General features: G+C 36.7%; 1 protein-coding gene across 1 annotated transcript; it reads right to left on the reverse strand.

Annotated features, from left to right (window-relative positions):
• Nucleotides 1–3,815: 3,815 nt before the first annotated feature.
• Nucleotides 3,816–18,794, reverse strand: LOC121423073. The gene is made up of 6 exons (XM_041618352.1): nucleotides 18,210–18,794; nucleotides 12,650–12,901; nucleotides 10,343–10,444; nucleotides 9,738–9,998; nucleotides 7,154–7,241; nucleotides 3,816–6,801 (listed from the first exon to the last, which is right to left on the reverse strand). The coding sequence occupies exons 1-6, from the start codon at nucleotides 18,319–18,321 to the stop codon at nucleotides 5,541–5,543; spliced, it is 2,076 nt and encodes a 691-aa protein (XP_041474286.1). The 5' UTR covers nucleotides 18,322–18,794; the 3' UTR covers nucleotides 3,816–5,540.
• Nucleotides 18,795–22,629: the final 3,835 nt, after the last annotated feature.

Below are 22,629 nucleotides of genomic sequence, written 5' to 3' on the forward strand. Positions count from 1 at the left end.
GAAAGGTGTCCCCACTTTGTGCACCCTTCTCACCCGGCATCTAAAATCTTTGTTTTGCTTTCAGCAGTAGCCGTATTAGAACCTGATCGTAACAGTATAGTGGAATCGTGGTCGTCACACTGCAAAAACTCCGGTGTTGATTTAACACCAGCCCGGAATCCACACCAGAGAAGTATTGAAACAACACCAGTTTGGAATAAAACTGATGCTATTTTAATAGTAATTGGTGTTGTATAACACCTATCTGTTGTTAGACTAATACCAATACCGGTGTTGTTTAACACTTCTCTGGTGTGGACATATTATAAATTCCGGGCTGGTGTTAAATCAACACCGGAGTTTTTGCAGTGCAGTTTCATTCGGGAGCTCATCCATCGCGTCTCATAAGGGGAACGCAAGAGATCCGTGTCATGGGCTAATTTGGAAAATCTAAGCTCCATATTGTTGTACCTTGGATTGTTCATGTTGTTATCATCATCATTATGATGGGAATGATGGCTCTGTTGCAGACCACCCTCTTGCATGGATGGAAGGAAGGTCATAGGTTCGATCCACGGCCGAGTTATAACAGACTTGAAAATGGGGGCTTCTTGTCTGGCGCCCGGCGCTTCAGAAATAATAGGGCCTGCTGTTATACAGGACCCGCTGAAAGAACAAAGTACATGCAGTACTGTTGACTACCGTATGGATGAATAAATGTTGTAACTTTTTAATATTTTTATCATAAAAACAAACCAACAAGTAGGTACAAGGACCAAACGAGTAGAGGATGTTGACCATACAAGTTTCCTGTTTGCCTGCGAAGGGAAATAAGCTTAACTCCATATAGGCTTTCCGCTTCGACCTGGAGATTCGAAGAAAATCACAGGGATGTAAATAAAAAGAATCATAAACAAATACAGTCTGTTAATTACATCTCAACCAACTTTACATCAGGTTTCGATTTCTCTTTGTCACCTCCTCCCATAATCCAATTTAGAATTTTAAATAGCAATATTTATGCGATTGCATCAAATTTTCAAGGATGTCAAACCGATTGTACAAATTTCTCATTTCATTTTCACATTTTCATATACCTAATTGGTATCCATCGTTTCATTGTCTCAGTAATGAAAAAAAATCATTATCATTAATTAATATATGTACATGGATTAATCTTAAAAATGCATTCATTCCAAATTATAATAGGCCTACATTTGCAATACATAAGATTTATGTATTTCCAATTCTTTTTCTATTTCTTCCAATCCATCATGTTAATATTCTAAAAGAAATCTATGCAAAGCAATCACCTGTTACTTTCTTTTAATGTTATTTGTAATAGATTATTATGTTGATAGAATGAGAAAAGAAAAGACGCTAGCCAATTTTCTAAAAATCTTCAAAACATTTTAGAACGGCAATACTAAAACAAAACGTTTCTGCTTGTTAAAGGTCAAGTCCACCTCAGAAAAATGTTGATTTGAATCAATAGAGATAAATCAGACAAGCACAATGCTGAAAATTTCATCAAAATCGGATGTAATATAAGAAAGTTATGACATTTCAAAGTTTCGCTTATTTTCAACGAAATAGTTAGATGAACGAGCCAGTTACATCCAAATGAGAGAGTCGATGATGTCACTCACTCACTATTTCTTTTGTTTTTTATTGTTTGAATTATACAATATTTCAATTTTTACGAATTTGACAATTAGGACCTCCTTGCCTGAAGCACAAAATGTTGAAATAATGGAATTCCACGTGTTTAGGGAGTAATGAAACTTCATTTTACATGACAATGACGAGAAAATCAAAATATTTCATATTTCATGTAATAAAATACAAAAGAAATAGTGAGTGAGTGATGTCATCAACTCTCTCATTTGGATGTAACTGGCTCGTTCATATAACTATTTTGTTGAAAATAAGTGAAACTTTAAAATGCCATATCTTTTTTATTTTACATCCGATTTTGATGAAATTTTCAGTGTTGTGCTTGTTGAATTTTTCTCTTTTTATTCAAATCAAGTTTTTGTTGGGGTGGACTTGTCCTTTAAAGACATTGTTTGGCGCTGTGATTTTGTCCTACTCTTAAAGTAGATGGCGCCATTACAGTTTCAGTTTAAGAGGGGTGAGAGTGCCATTTTCTTTTGTATTAAATATTAGCATTATAAAGTCGTATTAATAATATACATGCATACACAGCAAAACTGTGGTGTTAACCGGTGTACATAGAGGACCACACCAGTTATTTTACACCGGTGTTAAATTGGTGGTGTTAGTTTTACACCTATAGGTGTTATTACAACACCTTTGGTTCTTAAATTTACACTCTTTGGTGTTATGTTCAATCTCTAGGGTGTAATTTTAACACCTCAGGGTGTGGTCCTCTATTAACACCGATTGGTGTCAGTTTTAACACCACATTTTTTACAGTGTATCATTATGGTGAATACTATTATATTTCATGCACTTACAGCCCCTGTCTGCAAAAATTGTATAAGATGAAATCTGGATAACTATTGCAATCAGATATGTACATGATCTTAGCATTGTTATGAACAGTTATGCAGGTATGCGATCTAACAAGGGTAAAAGTTATGAGGTTATGATCTCAGAAGATCAATGCTGAAAATATGACTGAATGGTAGAGTGCCCTCATAATCTTGTGTGTCAATTGGAGACAAGTTAATTATGTTAATGATAAAAAATAATATTCTTTCATTTTTAAAGATCTTCACGGCTATTGTAATTTTATTTTATTGTGTGATGGACGGCAGTTGAGATGGTGGTGGTAGTAATGATGGTGGTATTGGCGATGGCGTTGACGGTAGTAGTAGTAGTAGAAGTAGTAGTAGTAGTAGTAGTAGTAGTAGTAGTAGTAGTAGAAGTAATAATAGTAGTAGTAATAGTGGTGGTGGTGGTAGTAGTAGTAGTAGTAGAAGTAGTAGAAGTGGTGGTTGTGGTGGTAATGGAAGTGGTGATAATTGTTGTATTGTTATTTTATTGATTGTGTGATGGACGACAGTTGTGATGGTGATGGTAGTAATGATGGTGGTATTGGCGATGGCGATAGTAGTAGTAGTTTTAGTAGTAGAAGTAGTAGTAGTAGTAGTAGTAGTAGTAGTAGTAGGAGTAGTAGTAGTAGTAGTAGTAGTAGTAGTAGAAGTAGTAGTAGTAGTAGTAGTAGTAGGAGTAGTAGTAGTAGTAGTAGTAGAAGTAGTAGAAGTAGTAGTAGTAGTAGTAGTAGTAGGAGTAGCAGTATAGTAGTAGTAGTAGTAGTAGTAGTAGTAGTAGTAGTAGTAGTAGTAGTAGTAGTAGTAGTAGTAGTAGTAGTAGTAGGAGTAGCAGTATAGTAGTAGTAGTACTATAGTAGTAGTAGTAGTAGTAGTAGTAGTAGTAGTAGTAGTAGTAGTAGTAATAGTAGTAGAAGTAGTAGTAGTAGTAGTAGTAGTAGTAGTAATAGTGGTGGTGGTGGTGGTAGTAGTAGTAGCAGTAGAATTAGTAGTAGTGGTCGTGGTTGTGGTAATGGAAGTGGTAATGATGGTGGTACTAGTGATGTTTTTTTGATGGTGTTGGTGGTAATGATACTGGTGATGATAGTAGTTGTGGTTGTTCAAGGATTGGGGGTGATGTGAATAGTCCTAGTGCGAAAATTGATTCTGAGTCGGAATAGGTTGGAATTTATTTCTCTTTCTGTGCTTTAAAGTGCCACCCCATAAGCATGAAATAAAAAAAAAATGAAAAAAAGTAAAAGCATAGAACCCTAAACACTGAAATTATTAAAAAAAAAGAAGAAAAAGATGACTCAGTGCAAACATAAAAAGAGACTGATATAAAAATTATGTTAAGTAATCATTTATCTGTCAGGTTAAGGACTATTCACAAAGAGCGCGACATCAAATAGTCCATAGTGTTCGACAATCTGCTATTGGTAATAAGGTATACTTAATAGATTTGTCGGTCGGGAGTCGGTCTCGCTGGTGACTATGAAAACAAATATGTACAGATGATGCAAATGCTTACGAAATGATTGCATTGTTTTTATTTCAAATTGAATTCCACTTAATGGAATAGCCCGGACAATAAATAACGATTAAAATGAAAGTGAAGTATATCAAATAGCCCATTATCATAATATATACATCATAAACTAAATCATATAAAACATAAATAGCGTTATAGTTCAAGAAACTGTAGTCATTTTTGGGTAAAAAATAATTTCACATTATTTTGCCTGTAAAAATATTTTCAGTTATGTATCCACCTTCCATACTAAGAAATGTTATCAAAAACATAACTAATCTTCGATGAAGTAAATATCGATTATCATTACAAAAAAGTTTCATGAAAGAAATTGCCAGGCAACAGGCCTGATATCTTTATTCTTGATCCAAAGAATAACAATAAAGAAATATAAGTATATACATATATACACAATATACACAACACGTTTTGAAAAATATTTACCTCCAACATATACTTAAAAAGCATTATGTCGTAACTTACATTTTTTAATTAAAAGCGATTACAGGGATTTCTATCTGTAGATTTTCCTATTCACTTTTGCAGTTGGGTATAAATTCTATAAAATTCTTTCAGCCAAAAAGTTTGTTTTTACAAACAGAATTAAAAGGGTGCAATTTTTTTTTAATATTAATGATAAACCTGGAAAGTGAATCATTGACAATTTCTGAGTGGTTTGCCATGACCACTCTTTAAGTGATCTTTCAAATAGATGGGAGGTCTTTGCCGAAAAAAGATGAACCGGTACAGCGTTTTAGTCTTAAGTTTCGGAACTGACGTAAAATCGTTTGTCTAGAGCCAAGGACGAAACTACTGTTCAGATTCATCAAGTTTCGACAAAGACTTCTTAGTTGTTCTTTGTACTGAAGGGCATTTGACAATATGTTCTTGAATCCGTAGTGCGTCGTGGGTCTAAATCCCCCTACTAGCTCGGAAAGTAATCCTTGACTAACAATCTTTATAAACAGCATCGGTCGGCTCGCGATTCGATTCCCCATTCCGTCTATTACTGTATTGGCAAATAACTTTCACATCTTGAACGATTTGGCAATCAGAGAAAGTAATATTGGTGTTGTTATTATCTTGAGAGGCATCCGTTGTGGTCTAGTGGTTCTGACTCTCTCCTTTCAAACAGAGGGTTGTGGGTTCGAATCTTATCCATCATGTCCATGGTATGTTTTCCTGCACTCGACCCGGGTGAGGTAAGTGGATACCCGGTATAGGATGAATACCTTGAATACACTGAGCGCCGTTGAAAAAGAATATAGCTCGAGGTAAAGCCGGGGTAATAAAAGCAGTGCTTTGTTTCCTCAGGCAAAAAGCGCTTTAAATAAATGCAGTTATTATTTTGTTGTCGAATCATGATTAAACCCTTTGTACGTTAAAATGACATCGGTCGTCCTTATTTTGTTTTAGATTCAGCATAATGGTAATTGTCATAGGTTTGCTTCATCTTGATTACTGATGTAATTCCCAAACCATTGAACCAATAAATCTTGTTTATTTTGAAGGAAGCAATCCAAAGAATTGATTCAAACGGGCAATGTTGCCTTTCTACTGAGAGCCTGATAGGAACTATCATCACTGTCCTGCAAGAAAGATTGGTCTCCAATCATTGAGTTTTCATAGGGATTCTCTCCAACATTAAAACCTCCATTGTCGGTTTGGTCGTCAAGGTCGGGTTCCGAAGATGGGATCTCCCACATCTCAATGTCATTAGCGTATATAGATTCACCTCGGTCGTTACGTTGTCCATCGACCAGAAATGACACAGCATACGGTGTCTGTTCGCCGATTACTTCAGGTCCGTATACTGCATTACTGATTTCCATTTGCTGGTGAGGTACTCTAGATGTCTTCGCGGACAAATCATCAGCCGTTGACGCCTGTGGCTTCCTAACGGGTTTCTTTGGCGTCCCTGGCGACTTTTTTGCCGCCTTAACCATTTTTACCTCAGGTGTCTGTTGCGTATTTTGTACGAGTGCTGGCTTCTTTTGTATCTTAACTTCTGGTGATTGTTGCGTATTTTGTTCCAGTACTGGCTTCTTTTTTAGCTTCTGCAAGCCAGCAAAAGTGGTGGTTTTCACGGTGAGTTCTTGATATGGGTTGATTGCGGATGTATTGGGGATGATATACAAGCCCTCATCAGTACAAACGCTGGCCAGTGCAGTGGATGCAGGAGTGAGAGTGGCACTAGATGAAGCACCAACAGGAGCGTAGACATTGTCTTCACAGTCACCTTGTTTAGGAATCCTGGGGCCTGCATCGGCGCCATTTTCGATTGGCCCCACCATCACGTTTTGATATTCATCGATTGAATCTTGTTTAGGAATCCTTGAGCTGGTATCTGCGCCATTTTCAAGTGGTCCAACTGCAGAGTACTGGTACGCGTCCAACGAATCTTGATTCGGAAGTCGTGGTTCATTTCCGGCGCCATTTTGAATCGGTCCAACGGCGGAATACTGGTATTCGTCGATGGAATCCTGAGTTGGAACTCTTGGATTGGCGTGGTCGGCGCCATTTTGAATCGGTCCAATGGCGGAATACTGGTATTCGTCCATCGAATCCTGTTTTGGAACATCAGATGCAGGTCCTTCGGCATTTCCGGAAAGTCCAATTGGTAAGTGCAGGTATTCCTCGCCAGTCAAGTAAGAAGTTCTTGGTGCAGTGGAATCGACATGACTAACTGCGTTGTATTGATATTTGTTGTCTGGAAAGTTAATTTCACGATCATGTGAACCTCTTCCGTTTATTCTTCCTGTCGGTTTGGCATTTCTGACTTTGCCTTTGCACCTATCAAATTAAAGAAAAATGAAAATCAGAATGAATTTCGCGAAGAAGTCTTTATAAGCTCTTCATTTGATGGTGGATTTGAAAAAAAATCTTTGTGAATAATAATGAGTCTCCTAAGTCGAAATAGTTCCAAGAAACAAATAATTTGGTCATACATGATTTCTTTTTCAAAGTGTCGGATTTGGTCCTGTCAGTGGAGTATAGTTTTATATAATGGCAGCAAGTATATTATAATAATAGACTCGTCTTTCTTACATTCATGTCTAAAGTAGGCCTGTAATACCAATATTTTACTTGAAATCGCACTTCTTGAATCTTTAGATTAAGAATTATATGAATTACATGCTATTACCTATGACGTAATATTATGATTATTACAATGAGGACGATGATAAAACAAAAGGTTGGCACTCCAATGTAAATAGCTCCGGTATTCAGACCTGTAGGTTAAGAAAAAGACATGCAAATGGATTAAATATCTTGCAATCTTATTGAGAGTGATGAAAAATATTCTCGACTGTTGGGGATTTCTTTAAAAGGGACCCCCGCTCCTGTCCCGATAGTTGCTTTTTTTATATATGAAAATCATTGCAATAATTTCTTCAGGTTGCAAATATCATCCATTTTCCTTTATATTCCTGCTGATTTATTTTATTTTTGTTACACGCTATATAGTCTTAAAAAATACATTACCAATAACAAATTATTGATTAGGAAAAAATGCATGTTATAAAAAAACAGTAGACCTTATCAAAAAAACCAGCCCCATGCTGAGCTTGCTAATTTATATGCTCCTGTCTTTGACCTACATGTAAGACCAAAACGTACAGCCCTATATTAATTTACGCATGTTCAGCCTTTGGCCTTCTTTTAACCTTGTTTCTTTAACGGGAGGTTCTTTGTTTCACATTAAGTATATATAATTTTTTCAACCTTTAATATCAAGTCTACCCCAGGAAAAAATTATTTGAGTCGATAGAAAAAACTCAAACAAGGTAAGTATAACGCTGAAAAAATTTAAAGTTTCGCTTATTATTCACAAAACAGTTATGCACAACTTAGTGATAGGCAAATGAGAGAATTGATGGTGTCATTCAGGGGCGGCGATCGGGGGGGGGGGGGGCACAGTGCCCCAATTTTTCAAGCACTGAAAAAGTCCCCTTTTCTAAGCAAGAAAAATACCCCACCACGAGCGTGTACTGTGCCCCTTTCACTTGAAGAGGACCCGTTCTAGGTGCTACCAAGTGCCCTTTCTCGTATAAGAGCCAGTTTTCTCTCCTAAAATGTTACCTCATGGACGTGTTCTGTGCCATTTTCATCTGAGGAGGACCCGTTTTTTGTGTTAGCAATTGCCATATCTTGTATCAGTGCCAAATTTTACAAAAATTCCCACTAACGAACGTGTTTTATGCCCCTTTCACCTGAGGACCATTTTTATGCCCTAAGCAAGAGCCTATTTGCCATCTTATAGGTGCCCTTTCTCGAATCAGCGCCCCTTTTACCCAAGAAAAGTGTCCCTCACGAACATACCCTGTGCCCCTTCCACATGAGAAGGATCCGCTTTATGCCATTAGCAAGTGTCCATTTACCTTCTTTTAGGTGCCCTTTCTCGTATCAGTGCCCCCCTTTACCTAAGAAAAGTGCCCCAAGAACGGTTTTCGCGCCCCTTCCACCTGAAAAGGACCTGTTATGTGTTAACGAGTGCCCCTTTGCCTTCTCATAGGTGCCAGTTCTTCATATCAGAGAAGTTGTCCTGAAAAAACCCTCTTTTCGTGGCCGATGAGCGCCCGTTTTTTTTTTAATTTAGCGTCGTTCTGTTTTCTTCTGCAAGTACATACTGAATGAAAAATAATCCTACATGCCTTAAATTTCATGAGTCATGTGAGTGGGGTAGATAAGCATTTTTTCTGTGTTTAAAGATCATGGCCGTACCCATGCAGCGGGAGGTGCCCCCGAAAATTTTGAAAACTCACATCGTTTTACTGCAGACTTTCAAAAAATTCACCAAAAGTATGCACAAAATCCACCAAATTCACAAAATGCATAAGCGCCTCAATGATGAGCTTGGTCGCTTTGCTCCCTCGCTTTGCTCCCTCGCTTTGCTCCCTCGCTTTGGATTTTTCCTCCAAAAAGTTTACGCGTGCTGCCCCCCCCCCTGTGGAAAAAATATGCATACCGTGCATACGGCCATTCCCCCCCCCCCACTTTCAACTCCGCTCCGCCAGTCCTGATGTCCTTCACTCACTATTTCTTTTGTTTCTTATTGTTTGAATATGATACAATGTTTCATTTTTACAGATCTGACAGCAATGACCCTCTTGTTTGGACCACAAATTGCTAGAACAGCGGTATTTCCACACGTTTAGCAAGGGATCAAACTATGTTTCACATGACAATGAAGAGAAAATCATAATATTTCATATTTCATGTAATAAAATACAAAAGAAATAGTGAGTGGATGGTATCATCAGTCCCCTCATTTGCATACTAACCAGGTGGGTGTTTCATAAAGTTGTTCGTAAAGTTACGAACGACTTTACGCACGACTGGAACCTGTTCTTGGGTCATAACTCAATAACATAGGGATATCAGATAGCACAAGAAAGGAATCACCAGTCGTGCGTAAAGTTATTCGTATCTTACGAACAGCTTTATGAAACACCCACCAGGATGTGAATAACTGTTTTGTGAAATTAAGCGAAACTTTAAAATGTCATAACTTTATCATTTTTACATCCAATTTTGATGAAATTTTCAGTGTTTTGCTTGTTTGATTTTTCCCTTTTTAATCAAACCAACTTTTTGTTGGGGTGGACTTGTCCTTTTTGTTTTCCAAATTTCCTGTAATTGCCGAGAATCCACAGACATAATTCGAACTTTGCTGAGTTTTGTACCTCTTCATAAACTGCTAAAGTTGAAACACTGACTAAACATACCCAGTGGTAAACTATCGAGTGTTACGTAATCATCCGTAGTCATGAAATCACTCGTCACGAAGTCGAAATCAGGTGCCGAGGATGTCACTTCCGTCGTCGATGTAGTAGGGGTTGACACGGTGGATGTCATCTGAGATGTTGTCGAAGGTTCCGTTGTTGAAGTTGTAGTTCTTCGACGGGTTCTAGATGTACTCTCTCGGTTTGGTGTTGTTTCCACGGCTGGGCTTGGGTGCTTCATTTCTATAGGTGGGAGGCTAGTTACTGCATGCATAGAATAACCAAGGAATGTCATCTGTTATCCTATTTTCAAATCATTTTCAGTTTTATATTTATATGTTTGTTTCATTTTTATTTTACTTTTCTATTTTATTGTTTACTATTTATTTGACTTATATATTTATTCATTTAGAAATTCATTTACCTGTCTATTTATTTGATTAATTAATTCATCTATTTATCAATCAATGGGCGGGGGGGGGGGCTGGGGTGCTGTGCTGCTTTGAGAGGGTGGGCTCCATGCATCCTTTGCGCCCCTCTCCGAACAAGAGTCAACGCCAACATCAAAACCAATGCTGAACTATAGAACCCCAAATTGGCTAACTTACCTGGCTGTTCAACGCACTTGACACCGGCATCGGGTAGGGCTGTGCAAATTATTCCACCACCACCCCTATAGACACATTGCAATTCGTTGATAGTTGTAGCTTCTATTAAAAACACATAGAAAATGAATGAGACATGGCCATAGAGAGATATGATATAGCACGCTGACTGTATAAGCCAGTTCACTGTTAGCTGATGATCAACTTTTCTCAAATGATCTTTGCGATTTTTCATTAGGTAGAGCATTAACATTTTCAAATGAAGATGTTGCGTAAGTTTTCTCGGTAAAGCATTCAAATTCTAAGAATGAAAGGCATTGTATAGAGCAGGTGACTAGAATAGTACATCAGGGGTAAAGTTTTTTTTAATCTGTTTGTTTTGTTGTCTGGTCCTGGAACATTTTGACTATAGTTTAGGCTATACTGTCAAATACCAGTGATTAAGAAGACTTTGTTACTCTTCAGCTTGGATGTGATAAAAATAATACATGTATTTTAAAAGGAATACCTGAATAATCATCAAATCACAAATGCCTATGTCAGTGAATTTGAAAACCAACTTCATGGTTTATCTCAAATGACCTTTTACTGCTTGTGCGCAGTTTACAACCGTGAATAGGCCATAGAGATAATGGAACAGGCTTATTATACACAGTGACGTACCATTTGGTATACCAAAATTTAAAGGAAACTAAAATACAAGGAGAGAGAATCCATCTTATCAGAAAGAATAAAATGAGAGGAGTAATCTAAGACTTGTTTCATCAAAATCGGTTATAGAATAAGCGGTTTATGGAAGTTTGAAAAGTCTTGTACTTTCTATGGGGATCTTCAAATTGGCAAACAGGCTTCAAAATTGCTAATTTTGTGGACAACTCTCCATTTGTTTTCTGCACAAATTTTCAGACTTTCCCCTTTATTTTACATATTTCACATTGTCTGCTCCTGACCTTGACATTATGTGATGTTGATTATATTTTCTAATGACATATGTTACGTAACATATTGTCATGAGAAAATATAATTGTTTAATATCTTATGGTTCAGTCAAGTTGGTCCTTACTGTCACATCGATAAAAAAAATGAAATATTGTATAATTCAAACAATAAAAACAACTAAAGAAATAGTGTGTGAGCGACATCATTGACTCTCTTATTAATTTTGCATAATATTACTGAGTTGTGCATAAACTGTTTTTGTGAAAGATAAACTTTAAATTGTCATAACTTCCATATTTAACAACCGACCTTGATTAGATTTTCAGTGCTGTGCTTATTGGATTTTTCTGTTTTTATTCGAATCAACTTTTTGTGGGGTGAACTTGACCTTTAATTTAAGACATTGTTTTAATGACCACAGAGATCAACATGCCCGGGAACTTCGTTTTTTTTAACTACTGCCATGATAGAGTATATCAAGAAAGAATAAAGAGTGGAAATAACTATACGGTGCCTATGTAAGAATTTTTTTTTGAAAAGCTGTTAAAATTATGTGTCAATTGGGATTTACTATTATTAGTATTATGATAGATGCTCTCAAGTATCCCTTATCAGTCGACACCAAAGCAAAGCACCAAGCAATTCAAACGCAAATATTTTCATTTATTAAAACTGAATATTGGTATTAGCTATAGAAAATTCACTCCGTAAGCAAACTGAATAAGTTTTGATATCCCATTACGCACAAGCATATGCGAAAAGTAGTGCAAGAGTCTCGAGAAAAACTTTGTGGAAGATCCTATATACCCGGGGGTGGACACTTACATTGACGAGTGGATACCATGCGCGATCCCCCCAAAAAACACGTAAAAAGGATGTATTTTTTACGATAGGGCACGTTACGTACGTAACGTGATAAGGGTGTCAAAAACACAAAAATAATGAAAAAGGGTATCTATTTCGCTAGGAAAATTACGTGTTTAGGGTCGAATTTGCGGGGATGATAAAACAAAATTAAAAAGGTTTATAAAGGATTTCCTTTTTGCCCCAACACTTCGTGTTTAGAGTCCGATTTGCGTGAGGTGTAAGGTGGGGTCGTACTAAACCAAATAAGGTAAAGCCGACGACCGAAGGACCCGTAACAATGAAACATTCCTGTACTTGTTTAGGGGTTCATTTCAGGGAATATTTGCCAAGAGTATCGTTTTGTTTCCAATACTTGTTAAGGGTAGGGTTTCACACGCCAATAATTGTTAAGGGGTGCATTTTCAGAATATGGAAACTACGTGATTAGGGTGCTTTTCGAGACCCCATGGTCGCGCATGGTATCCACTCGTGAATGGGAGTGCCCCCCCCGGGTCCTATACCTACCTGTTCCAGATAAACATCTATCAAGCCGTACGATATGATTTCGTGAACCCTGTCCAAATGGTGCACCATTTCTATAATATCTCTGAGAATCTTGGAAACCAAGCTGACGACACACGACCGAAGCGATGTCTGCACCCCATCCTGAGCTACAAAGTCTCGCCCAGGAAGCGGTTCTGCGTCCGTGATCGGTGAACACCTCTACACGACCTTCACTGCCCCCTACGACACCGCTCGCGTTCACTAATCTAACATCTAAAGTAGACGAGAGATTCAACAGATTTAAATTACATTAGTTTGTTGCGATTATTATGTTGCTGTGGTCTAGTGGTTACGACTCTCGTCTTTCAAAAAATTTGTGTTCGATTCCCAAAGTGTTTTCCTTCAGCATGAGATTTACCGACATTGTGCTGCACTCAACCCAGGTGAAGTGAATGAGGATATAGGAAAAAAAACCCGGAAATGCTTGAGCGCCAATATGGCGGCTTGGCTATACCGCCGAGGTATCATGATACCAAATTTTAAGCACAATATAGGATCATTGCAGGACCGTTATGTGAAACTGCTTGCGAGCTGATTAATGTTTTATCCTGTTGAAAAATGTTTTAATAAATAAATAAATATAGAGTATATTAGTAAAGTAGCTACGCTATAAAAACGGTCTATATTATTACTTTTATTATATTATTATCTTTATTGTATTATTTTTTTTACACGAACAGAGACCTTTATCAGCGGCGCAATTAGCAAAAAAAAGGGGTGCGCATCGTCATGAGATAGTTTCCAAAAAGTGGCAAGCGTGAGAGATGATGTGCCTTTTAAGTATTCCAACTTGATATCTAGGGGGTGCTGCTGTCTTACGGTGTAACATACGGAGCACTCACAGGGGGTGTTGAAGCACCCCCAGTGAGTGCTTCCAGGACCATGTGTGATGCATGGGTCATTGGTCCAAGACAGAGATGAGATTGGTTTTTAATTATAGCAATTTGTCTTAGGATTCTTAAATAAGATTTTGTTGTAGATGAATAACTATACATTTCTCTGTCTGACTGTTCATATTACTTCCTCTATAATTGTTTTTTAAAATAAAATATTGTTGTGGAAATGAATGTTTTGAATCGAGTTGATTTGATACAATGCAGCTCTATCACAGTCCACTTGATAATTCCCCGTATTATTGTTTTGAACCACTCTTTAATATTCTCTAAACTATTAGTTTTTACGGATACGGAAGCCTCCAGTTTATTGAGCGTGCGCATGAAGGGCTTTGCCATTTGCCTTAAAAAAGCAACAACAAAAATATTAGGTTATTTTCGACAAAAATGTGAGGGGTAGACCGTAGACGAATAAACTAAGAATAGCCTCGCGGTAAATGTATTTTGTTTATTGTATTTACGATGTTACTATCTGCGCGTATTATGCCGAATTGTCCAGAACTTATGATAGCGACTGATTGCATGAGTAATTTGATATTGAAAAAGTCTTATAATTATTAACGAAATTATGAAAAGGAATCTATTTTGGATATTACTTGGGGAAACTAACCACAATGTTGTTGGTTGAAATCAAAATGAGTCAGTCCAGGTTTTACTTTCACTTTTAAACATTAATTTCATTAAACCTACAACATGTTCCCCATGAGTTATAATATATAAGCCTTCATACATGCGGTGTAGCATAAAAAACAAACGGTTTCCTAAAATTCTTAACCAGGTGTAACATCCGCCGACTATTAAATTAATGGATGGACTTCTCCTTTTGCCGACGTACTTTCATTTCTCCATTAAAATCCTCTCGTTGTTTACTACATAAAGGAAACAGACGGGAAACCTATTAAAATGATCTCCCCACTTTTTTCTTACGTGTAATCTTTTTATAAAAAGGAACTTTAAAAAAAAACAATTGCAACAAATTTAAATTGTTTTCTGTAGTGTTCGATGAGTTTGATGCAAAACTCTTTCAAAATCTAAACTACGGAGAGAAATGAATTGTCATTTCCAAAACCATGTGCAAAAACGTAAAAGTGACCATACGATTGTGATTTTTTTGCATGGTCAGCCCCCCATTTTGAAACCGTTCCGCGGCCCCTGAATGTAACCAACAGGAAACCAGAGTCGAGAATAAAATTTTGTAAGAGGAATTGTTTTCAGTATATTACACCCGTGCCTTCCTGTTTTCTTGTATCTTATTTTCCTTTCTTTCTGTAAAGGCATGCTATGGATAAATGCTCGTCTCATTTCCTTAAAAGTTATTTGGAAGAAAGTAATTTTTCGTTTCTACGAGGTAAAATGAAATACAAGAAGTTCATCCTTGAATTCAGCCAGTGATGGAATAATTTAAGATACCATAAAATATATCAACTGGAAGTGTTTCTTGTGGTCTCGGTTTTCAAACTTATATGTTGTATTTCCTTGAACACGTCTTCCTGAAATATTAGTCTGAAATTGTAAAATATGAAAATATCTTGAGGGGTTTAAACCAATATAAATTCTCAAGTCCCTTTCCGCTCTGCCTCCTCCTACCAAAAATGACGACCATTATATATGCAATTTTCATTAGATTTTTTGTAGTGGTAGCTGAACTGTTACGATTCAATGTTTGAAATCATTGAAATTCAAAATCGTAATAAGTAAAGTCACAATAACTCATGTTGTTCTCAGGAAACGAAATTTCATATTCATCACGAGTGAACAAATCTTTTTAGATTATCATGCATATACTATACGTTTTGATTAAACAACTTTCACTGCAAAAACTCTGGTGTTGATTTAACACCAGCCCGGAATCTATATATGTCCACACCAGAGAAGTATTGAAACAACACTAGTTTGGAATCAAACATTGTCAAACCGATGCTGTTTTAATACTAATTGGTGTTGTATAAACTATCTGGTGTTAGACTAAAACGAAACTGTTGTTGTTTAACACTTCTCTGGTGTGGACAGATATAGATTCCGAGCTGGTGTTAAATCAGCACCAGAGTTTTTGCAGTGTTCAATCAAGGAGGTGAATCTTCTTGATTCAATCGAGTGACCGATCAAAATAAAACCTCGATGCATTGTTTTCTGTTTGAGATAAGAACACTTCTCTAGCCTGTGTTGGATGGGCTGCGAATTACACGGTTCGTTTTCCATAGCTTATACCCTTTGATGATATCCTGTGCTCAAACTTCCTTTAAAAAATAAGAATAAAAACATTTCCACAAAAAACATTAGCGCTATATTGGCAGTGATGTGATGAGCCAAAATAATTAATCTTTCTTCTTTTCTTTCCTGGTTGAATTTTTTTCTTAGTAGTGGAATTTTTAGGGGAAAACGAGCCCCCCGCCCCTCCCCCCCAAAAACCCGCCCCTCCCCCCCAAAAACCCGCCCCATCTGTAAGCCACTGCTACTAGTAACCTAAAGAAAAAGAAAATCCTTTTTTTTACAATAGAATCAACTGATAGAATTAAGAATGATTCACCAACTGCGATAATCATGTAAAATTTGAAGAAAAAAATATACTGGAGTATTATAGGCATATAATGCGCACCTTTGACTCTTTATAAATGCCTAAAGAGATGGTGAAGGGGTCATGGAGCTAAAAAAATACTATTATCTTATGGAATAACCAAAAAGTCGTCATCTTGACCCTCCCCCTGCCAAGCCTGGGTTTGCCCCTGGAAGGGACGATCCACGTACTATCGCAGACGTCTTTCACAAAGGTGACCATTATCAGACCCAATTTCATCTTCGAGCAATTCGTTTGTTTGTTTTTTCTCATGATATAACTGATACATGTTCACGAACTTGGACTCTTTCGATTTACATTGTCTGTAGTAACCGGAAGCGGATGTTTGTAATGACCCTAAACGAGAAGTGACCCGGCAGAAGTTTAACTTGATTACATGTTGTTGTTGTTGTTGTGGACATTAATGACGGTTTAGCCTAAATATTTGGCCATTGTATGTCATATAAGAATGTGCAATGTTGTCCTTTTCTTTTACAGTGTGTATAAATGAAAACGTTTCTTATTTAATAATAAACTATGATAGTCTGTTACCCCATTCGCATGCTTACCAGTGCATGGGTTGTTTCAAGTTCAATGACATTTTTTATATGAGCATAGCACCAAAAAAAAAAGGAAATTGGTCCTGAAAAGTCACCCCAAAGTCACTCACTAGGTGTTAGGCCGTCCATATTGTGATTTTTGTACCATTTTTGTAAACTTAGAATAGGTTTTGGAGCTCGGAAACACAATCCAAATTGTGCTTCCTACACCATATACCTGGGGCCCGTTGCAGAAAGAGTTGCAATCGATCGCAGCTATAAAAATCATGCGCAACTTGATATTCAACCAATCAACAGCGCGCATTTGGGATTTTGCGATTGATTTTTTGACTTGCGTTTAAACGCAACTCTTGTTGCAATGGACCCCAGCACTGGAATGGCCTACTGTAAAATATATACATGTACTACCATTGAAACTCGACGGCGAATCTTCTTATTGCATGCCTATAAAGAGGTAATGTACATGGGGTGAACAAAATCGAATGCTGATCAGCGCAATGCTATTGCACGGTCTGGGTCCAAAACTTTATATGATGTCATATTATGCGATCTCTGTACAATTCTTAGAAAAAAATCATTTTTTTACGCCCAACAAATCGTGTGGATATCTTGATTAGACTTATAGTACAGCGTCCAAATTCATCACTCTCTTTCCCGAAAGGCCCAAGTATTTTTACCTAGGCCGTTTCATACCTAAACCAAGGGTTGGTGTATCATAATTATTATATTTACCTGGTTTCTGTTAATATGATGGCATGAACATATATGCCTACCTGTATTTTATATTAATGGCATGACAGTTAGGCCTATATAATAATGAGTAATGAGTTTATAAAAAAGAAGAGAAATTCTAACGGATATTCGACAGTCTTCATGATAGCAGTCACCGTAGAAGTACTGAACTCATGTTAATCAGAAAGGAGGAGGAGGGGGGGGGGGGTGCGTCTAATCCCGGGTATATTGCATTGTCACTGAGTGGTAACAAGGATTAAACTTTTTATTAGAAAAAAAAATATTGAATGAAATAATTTCAGTCTTATTTTAACAAGTAAAAACAAAAATAAAACTGATTATGATTACAAAATACACAAGATATAATCAATGATGACTGTTCAATACTAAAAAAAATAATTGATGGGGATTCGACCATGTTACTCCCAATGCGCTGAAAGAACATGGTCCTATTAGATATGTCCTAATTATTCCCCGTGCTCCAAAAAAATCAATCAAAACATTTACCTAGTTTTCTTTTAATTCATTATCATATATTCCTACTGGAAATAACACATTGTGACAATGTGTGTACACAGCCATATATAATTATGTTCAAATCTTTATCTTCCCGTTGTGACTTTATCTAAGTGTTCACACTGTGCTATACATTGCGTTATTCCGAGTAGGAATTATTCAGTTTGTCAGTAATTTATTGAATGTTAGCAGAGTTCCTCTATAGAAGGGTATATGCTTCGGGAACCAAATGTTTTATGAAATCGAAATGCATAGAATATACTCACCTCCAATATTTTGGGAAATCGCACCCGAAAACAAAATGAAAACAATAAATATTTCCCCTGCAAAGCGGGACAAAAAACGATCGTCGAATCTCATGTTGATCGGTAGCTCCATCTAAGATCGAAAAAATCGTATTGCAGTGATTATAATATACCGTCTTTAGGATTGGTATTTTCCTTGGTTAATGGTGATAAAGATATTTCACATATATCTTATAGGATAGGCCTATGCCCTACTGCCAGTAGGCCTATATATCCGTTGTTCAAAATGCCAAACATACGGAAATTATAACACTGTTAAAGTTCAAATACGAGAGTGTACCTAGAAGTTGCGTGATAGTGTTACGATGTAGAGAGCGTCCGGTCTGTTCATGAGTAAAATCTAACAAGGTTTTCAGCAGAGTTAATCGGATGTTAAAAGAGTATATGCCTTACAGAAGAAATACTGTCTACGGAAGTTTGGGAGACCAGCTCTTTCCAATGTGTTAAAATCCCGAGAATTGGCAAAAACTTTAGTACCTTTACAGAATAAACAATAAAATGCGTAACCATTTCACTACGGTTTTATAGCTTTGACTGTGTGGTGGAATGAAGAGGACGAGAAATGCGGCGACCACTTGTTAAAAAAAGGATTAACAAAAGAATAAGATCCGTTAACCTTGACGCGCACTTTAGATTCCCGGTCGCGAGTTTCATGCAAGAAAACAGTCATTCAAACTACCGCCTATATGCAGGACCCAAAACGCGCGAAGCGTATCGGTGTCAACGCAAACAAGGGACGGTTGATAGAAGGGAATATTTCAATATAATTTGCTTTGATTATGAATTTAATTTCCAAAAAATAAAAAAAAAAAGAGTTTGCAAAAATGGATAAGATTGAGGAAAGAGAAATAAAACTACTTTCAAAGCGAAGCGCCGAGTCGAAAGCCGAAATCATTTGATAGAATTGTAAAAAAAGAAATACATAAATTCTTTGAGTAAAATCCAATGCCTGTCAAGAAACTCAATAGCGAAAAGTAAAGCCATAATAGAATACATCTTAAACTGGTAAAATAGGAGAAGATATACATGCGGAAGAAGATATAAAATCATCGATAGGCAAATTATATTTCATCAAATTTCAACTTGATGCAGAAATTACCTTAATTTTCTTAAGTCAGTCAACTTGAATAACGAAAAATATATTCATTGCGAACGGCAAAGATTTCTTTCGAGTTAAAAAAATCTTTTTTCGTGCGAAGTGCGGAATTTCCTGAGATTTGTCAAACTTCGGAAAAGGGAAGACGTGCCATGTCTTGGAATCATATGAAGTGTTTGGTTGTTTTTTTTCTCCTACGCCTGTAAATAAGAAACCTTATTAACATTTGAAATTCAAACGAGATGCAGGGGTTTTCAAAGAGTTGGAATTGAAATATCCCTCCAGCGCATAAAGCACCAAAACTTTTAAGTTTCATGCACTTTAAAGGTATTGTTTAACTTTGTGAGCAGCCGATTTAAAAAATTCTCAAACCAAGATGAAACATGTGTACAAGTGCATGTACTAGAAGTAATAAACCCCGATAACAACCATCATTGAGAATAATAAGCTAAAACTACAAGGCAAACCCCGATTTTGTAAATAGGCGTCTTATAGACGCCTAAATAGTACACATAAGTGTATGGGATGAAATTAAGATGGTGTTTCCGGTCACTTTATATTTCAATTTTTGAAGCACTAAATAATTATTTTCGAATGCAATTTTTTCTGGGCTTCATTTTTGTAACATATCACAGACACAAAGTGTGACCTTCTAGCTCAGATTTTTAAAAAGTCAAACCAATGTTAACCAATCACTTTAATAGGGAGAAGACTTGCACTTCTACATATATTTCAGTACAGGCCCGAGGCACTTATTTCATCCCTATGTCTGAGAAAACTGGTATGTGGTCGTTAAGTAATGTAATGAATGGGAAAGCTTGATTTTTTTGAGTGGTGCAGGCTGTACACAAACCCTCTTCGACAAGAAACGAAGAAAGTTTGTGTCATAAATTAGTAAATTCTGATCTAAATGTATACCTGATGGCCAGAAAATATTCTCGCCATGCATGTAGTAGTTGGATGAAACAGAGCAGATAAATGGTACTGGAATCAATGAGGGAAGGCACTGCTGTCATTTCCAGTGCGAAGCGCAAAAAAAAGTTTAGACATGATGACATGCACGTTTAAGGGACTTACCAAAACTTGAAATAGGTGGTATTGTGTCTTATGGTTGGGGCATTTTGTTAATGAATATAGTCAATGTACGGTTTATGTGTAAACATGACGTCAAAGCACTTAACTCTACTGTGGACCAGTTCACAATATCCGGTGGAATATTGCGAGGAAGCGAGGGAGGGTTGATTCACTCAAATCATTTTAGCATACCAACAGACTCACATCACGACAACAAAAACAAATTAACATGATAAAAGCTAGAAGACAAAATGTCCTACGTATACAGCGCGCCCCAGAAGAAAATCGAGGTCTGTCGATCCTTTATCGTTTCTATACTTAATCACAAAATCACAATTGTAGTTTATATTTATTTTAGTTGTATGCCATCTTGCCAAAGTTATGGAGAAATTAGTTTAAAATACCTTCATTCTTATTTCATTGACAATGATTCGATAACTTCTGATCAGTCTGCTTTAATAAAAAAACGTCACTCTACAGTAACTTGTCTCCATCGTGTAGAATGTTATTTGCATCACCTGCATTGTTTTTAGTGGTTTTTTCATGTTAGCATGGTGACGTCACAGCACGTATCCTGTGTGACATAGCGAGGAAGTGAAGGATAAATGGATTTTTTTTTTGTTTATTTTTTTTCAAATCAGAAGACCTAACATAATGTATGTACTCATTTTTCCCTAGCCTAATAAACAATACAGGCGCGGTTCTAGACTATATATATATATATATATATATATATATATAGACTATATATATATAATACATATTGTGGGGGAGGGGTAGGGCGTCTAGGGGCTTGAGAAATTTTTGACGTTGGTTTATTCTAATACTGGTTATCAGGAAATGGGTTTGTGTTGTTACTCTCTACAGGTGTTTATTCACAAAATTTAGAGACTTTGAACGTAAAAAGGTATAATAGAACATAGCAAGAGATGGGGGTTTAATGCCAATGACTCCCCTTAAATATACGAGGGAATGTGTTGATCAGGGAGAAATTGTTTGAAGTGAAACCTTTCATGTGGAGCACTTTATGAACTTTAAATTTGAAAACATCTGAAAGCGATATGAAACCATCAAACTTGACATAAAAATGGCATGACAGATATAAAATTGTAATTTTTTTGATGTGCTTCATGTGCAAAATTCTGCATTATGCGCCGAAAGTTTGGGGGTAGTGTCTGTACCCCCTCTCGCCATCCAAAACATGGAGGGATATTCCTGACTCTAAACTATAGGTGTCACGCGCGTAAATCATTCCCCATAGACTTGTGTGTTAAAATGGCACTTTACAAAAAAATCCTTTAAAAAATAAACGTTAAATTAGAGGACCGAATATTTACTAACATATAGGATATATATATCTGATATTCCATATCTGACGAAAGAAGGGCATCATAGCCAGCTCATTTTAAAAAATAAATCGCCATTTATGAAGATAACTATGATGGGATCAAATTTACCAACGGAAACAGTAAAATAGTCCTAATTCTTCCTCCAGTTAAACAATAGTTCCAAAGTCACTGAATATCTTCCAAATTTTGGGCAAAGGAAGTTAAGTAGTTTTTCAATCATATTCATACACTTTTGTCAATCACCAATATCAAATTGAAAAAAAAATGAATGGGTTGGGTCGAACGAATATCTTTCGCCTTCCTATTGTAATTATGCTCATGGAACCTACACAGTGGCGTACCGTGGGTCACGGCATGGGGGGGGCACCAGCAAAAATTTAGAGTCACTTAGGGAGCGCGCTTAGTTGCCAGGTATACTACTGACATAATAGAAACATTTTAAGGATATGCAGTGCCATTAAACATATATGTATCTCACTGATTAAATGAAGCGAGCGCGAAGCGCGAGCTGAAAATTGTGTATATTCAGACCTAAAAAGGGGCATTATAAGCAACATTTTTGTAAAGATACGTACCTGCCTCGCTAAACAGACGATGCGAGCGCGAAGCGCGAGCTGAAATTTTTGTATATACTGACCCCAAACGGGGAATATACATTTTTTTTAGGAATCTATTAAGAGTATACATATCTCAGGATGAAATAGTATGAAATATTGTTATTTTCTCATCACTGTCAAGTGAAATGAAGTTTCATTCCTCCCTGAACACGTGGAATTCCATTATTTTAACATTTTGTGCTTCAGGCAAGGAGGTCCTAATCGTCAAATTCGTAAAAATTGAAATATTGTATAATTCAAACAAT

This window comes from Lytechinus variegatus, chromosome 10 (genome assembly GCF_018143015.1).
Source record: "Lytechinus variegatus isolate NC3 chromosome 10, Lvar_3.0, whole genome shotgun sequence".
Taxonomy (NCBI): Eukaryota; Metazoa; Echinodermata; class Echinoidea; order Temnopleuroida; family Toxopneustidae; genus Lytechinus; species Lytechinus variegatus.

Coding starts and splice junctions, on each gene's coding strand:
- LOC121423073 (XM_041618352.1), bottom strand. CDS start 18,321: ATGGAGCTACCGATCAACATGAGATTCGACGATCGTTTTTTGTCCCGC. Junction 12,902..18,209: donor GATTTCCCAAAATATTGGAG/GTGAGTATATTC, acceptor CGTCTACTTTAG/ATGTTAGATTAGTGAACGCG. Junction 9,999..10,342: donor CAAGTGCGTTGAACAGCCAG/GTAAGTTAGCCA, acceptor CTATGCATGCAG/TAACTAGCCTCCCACCTATA.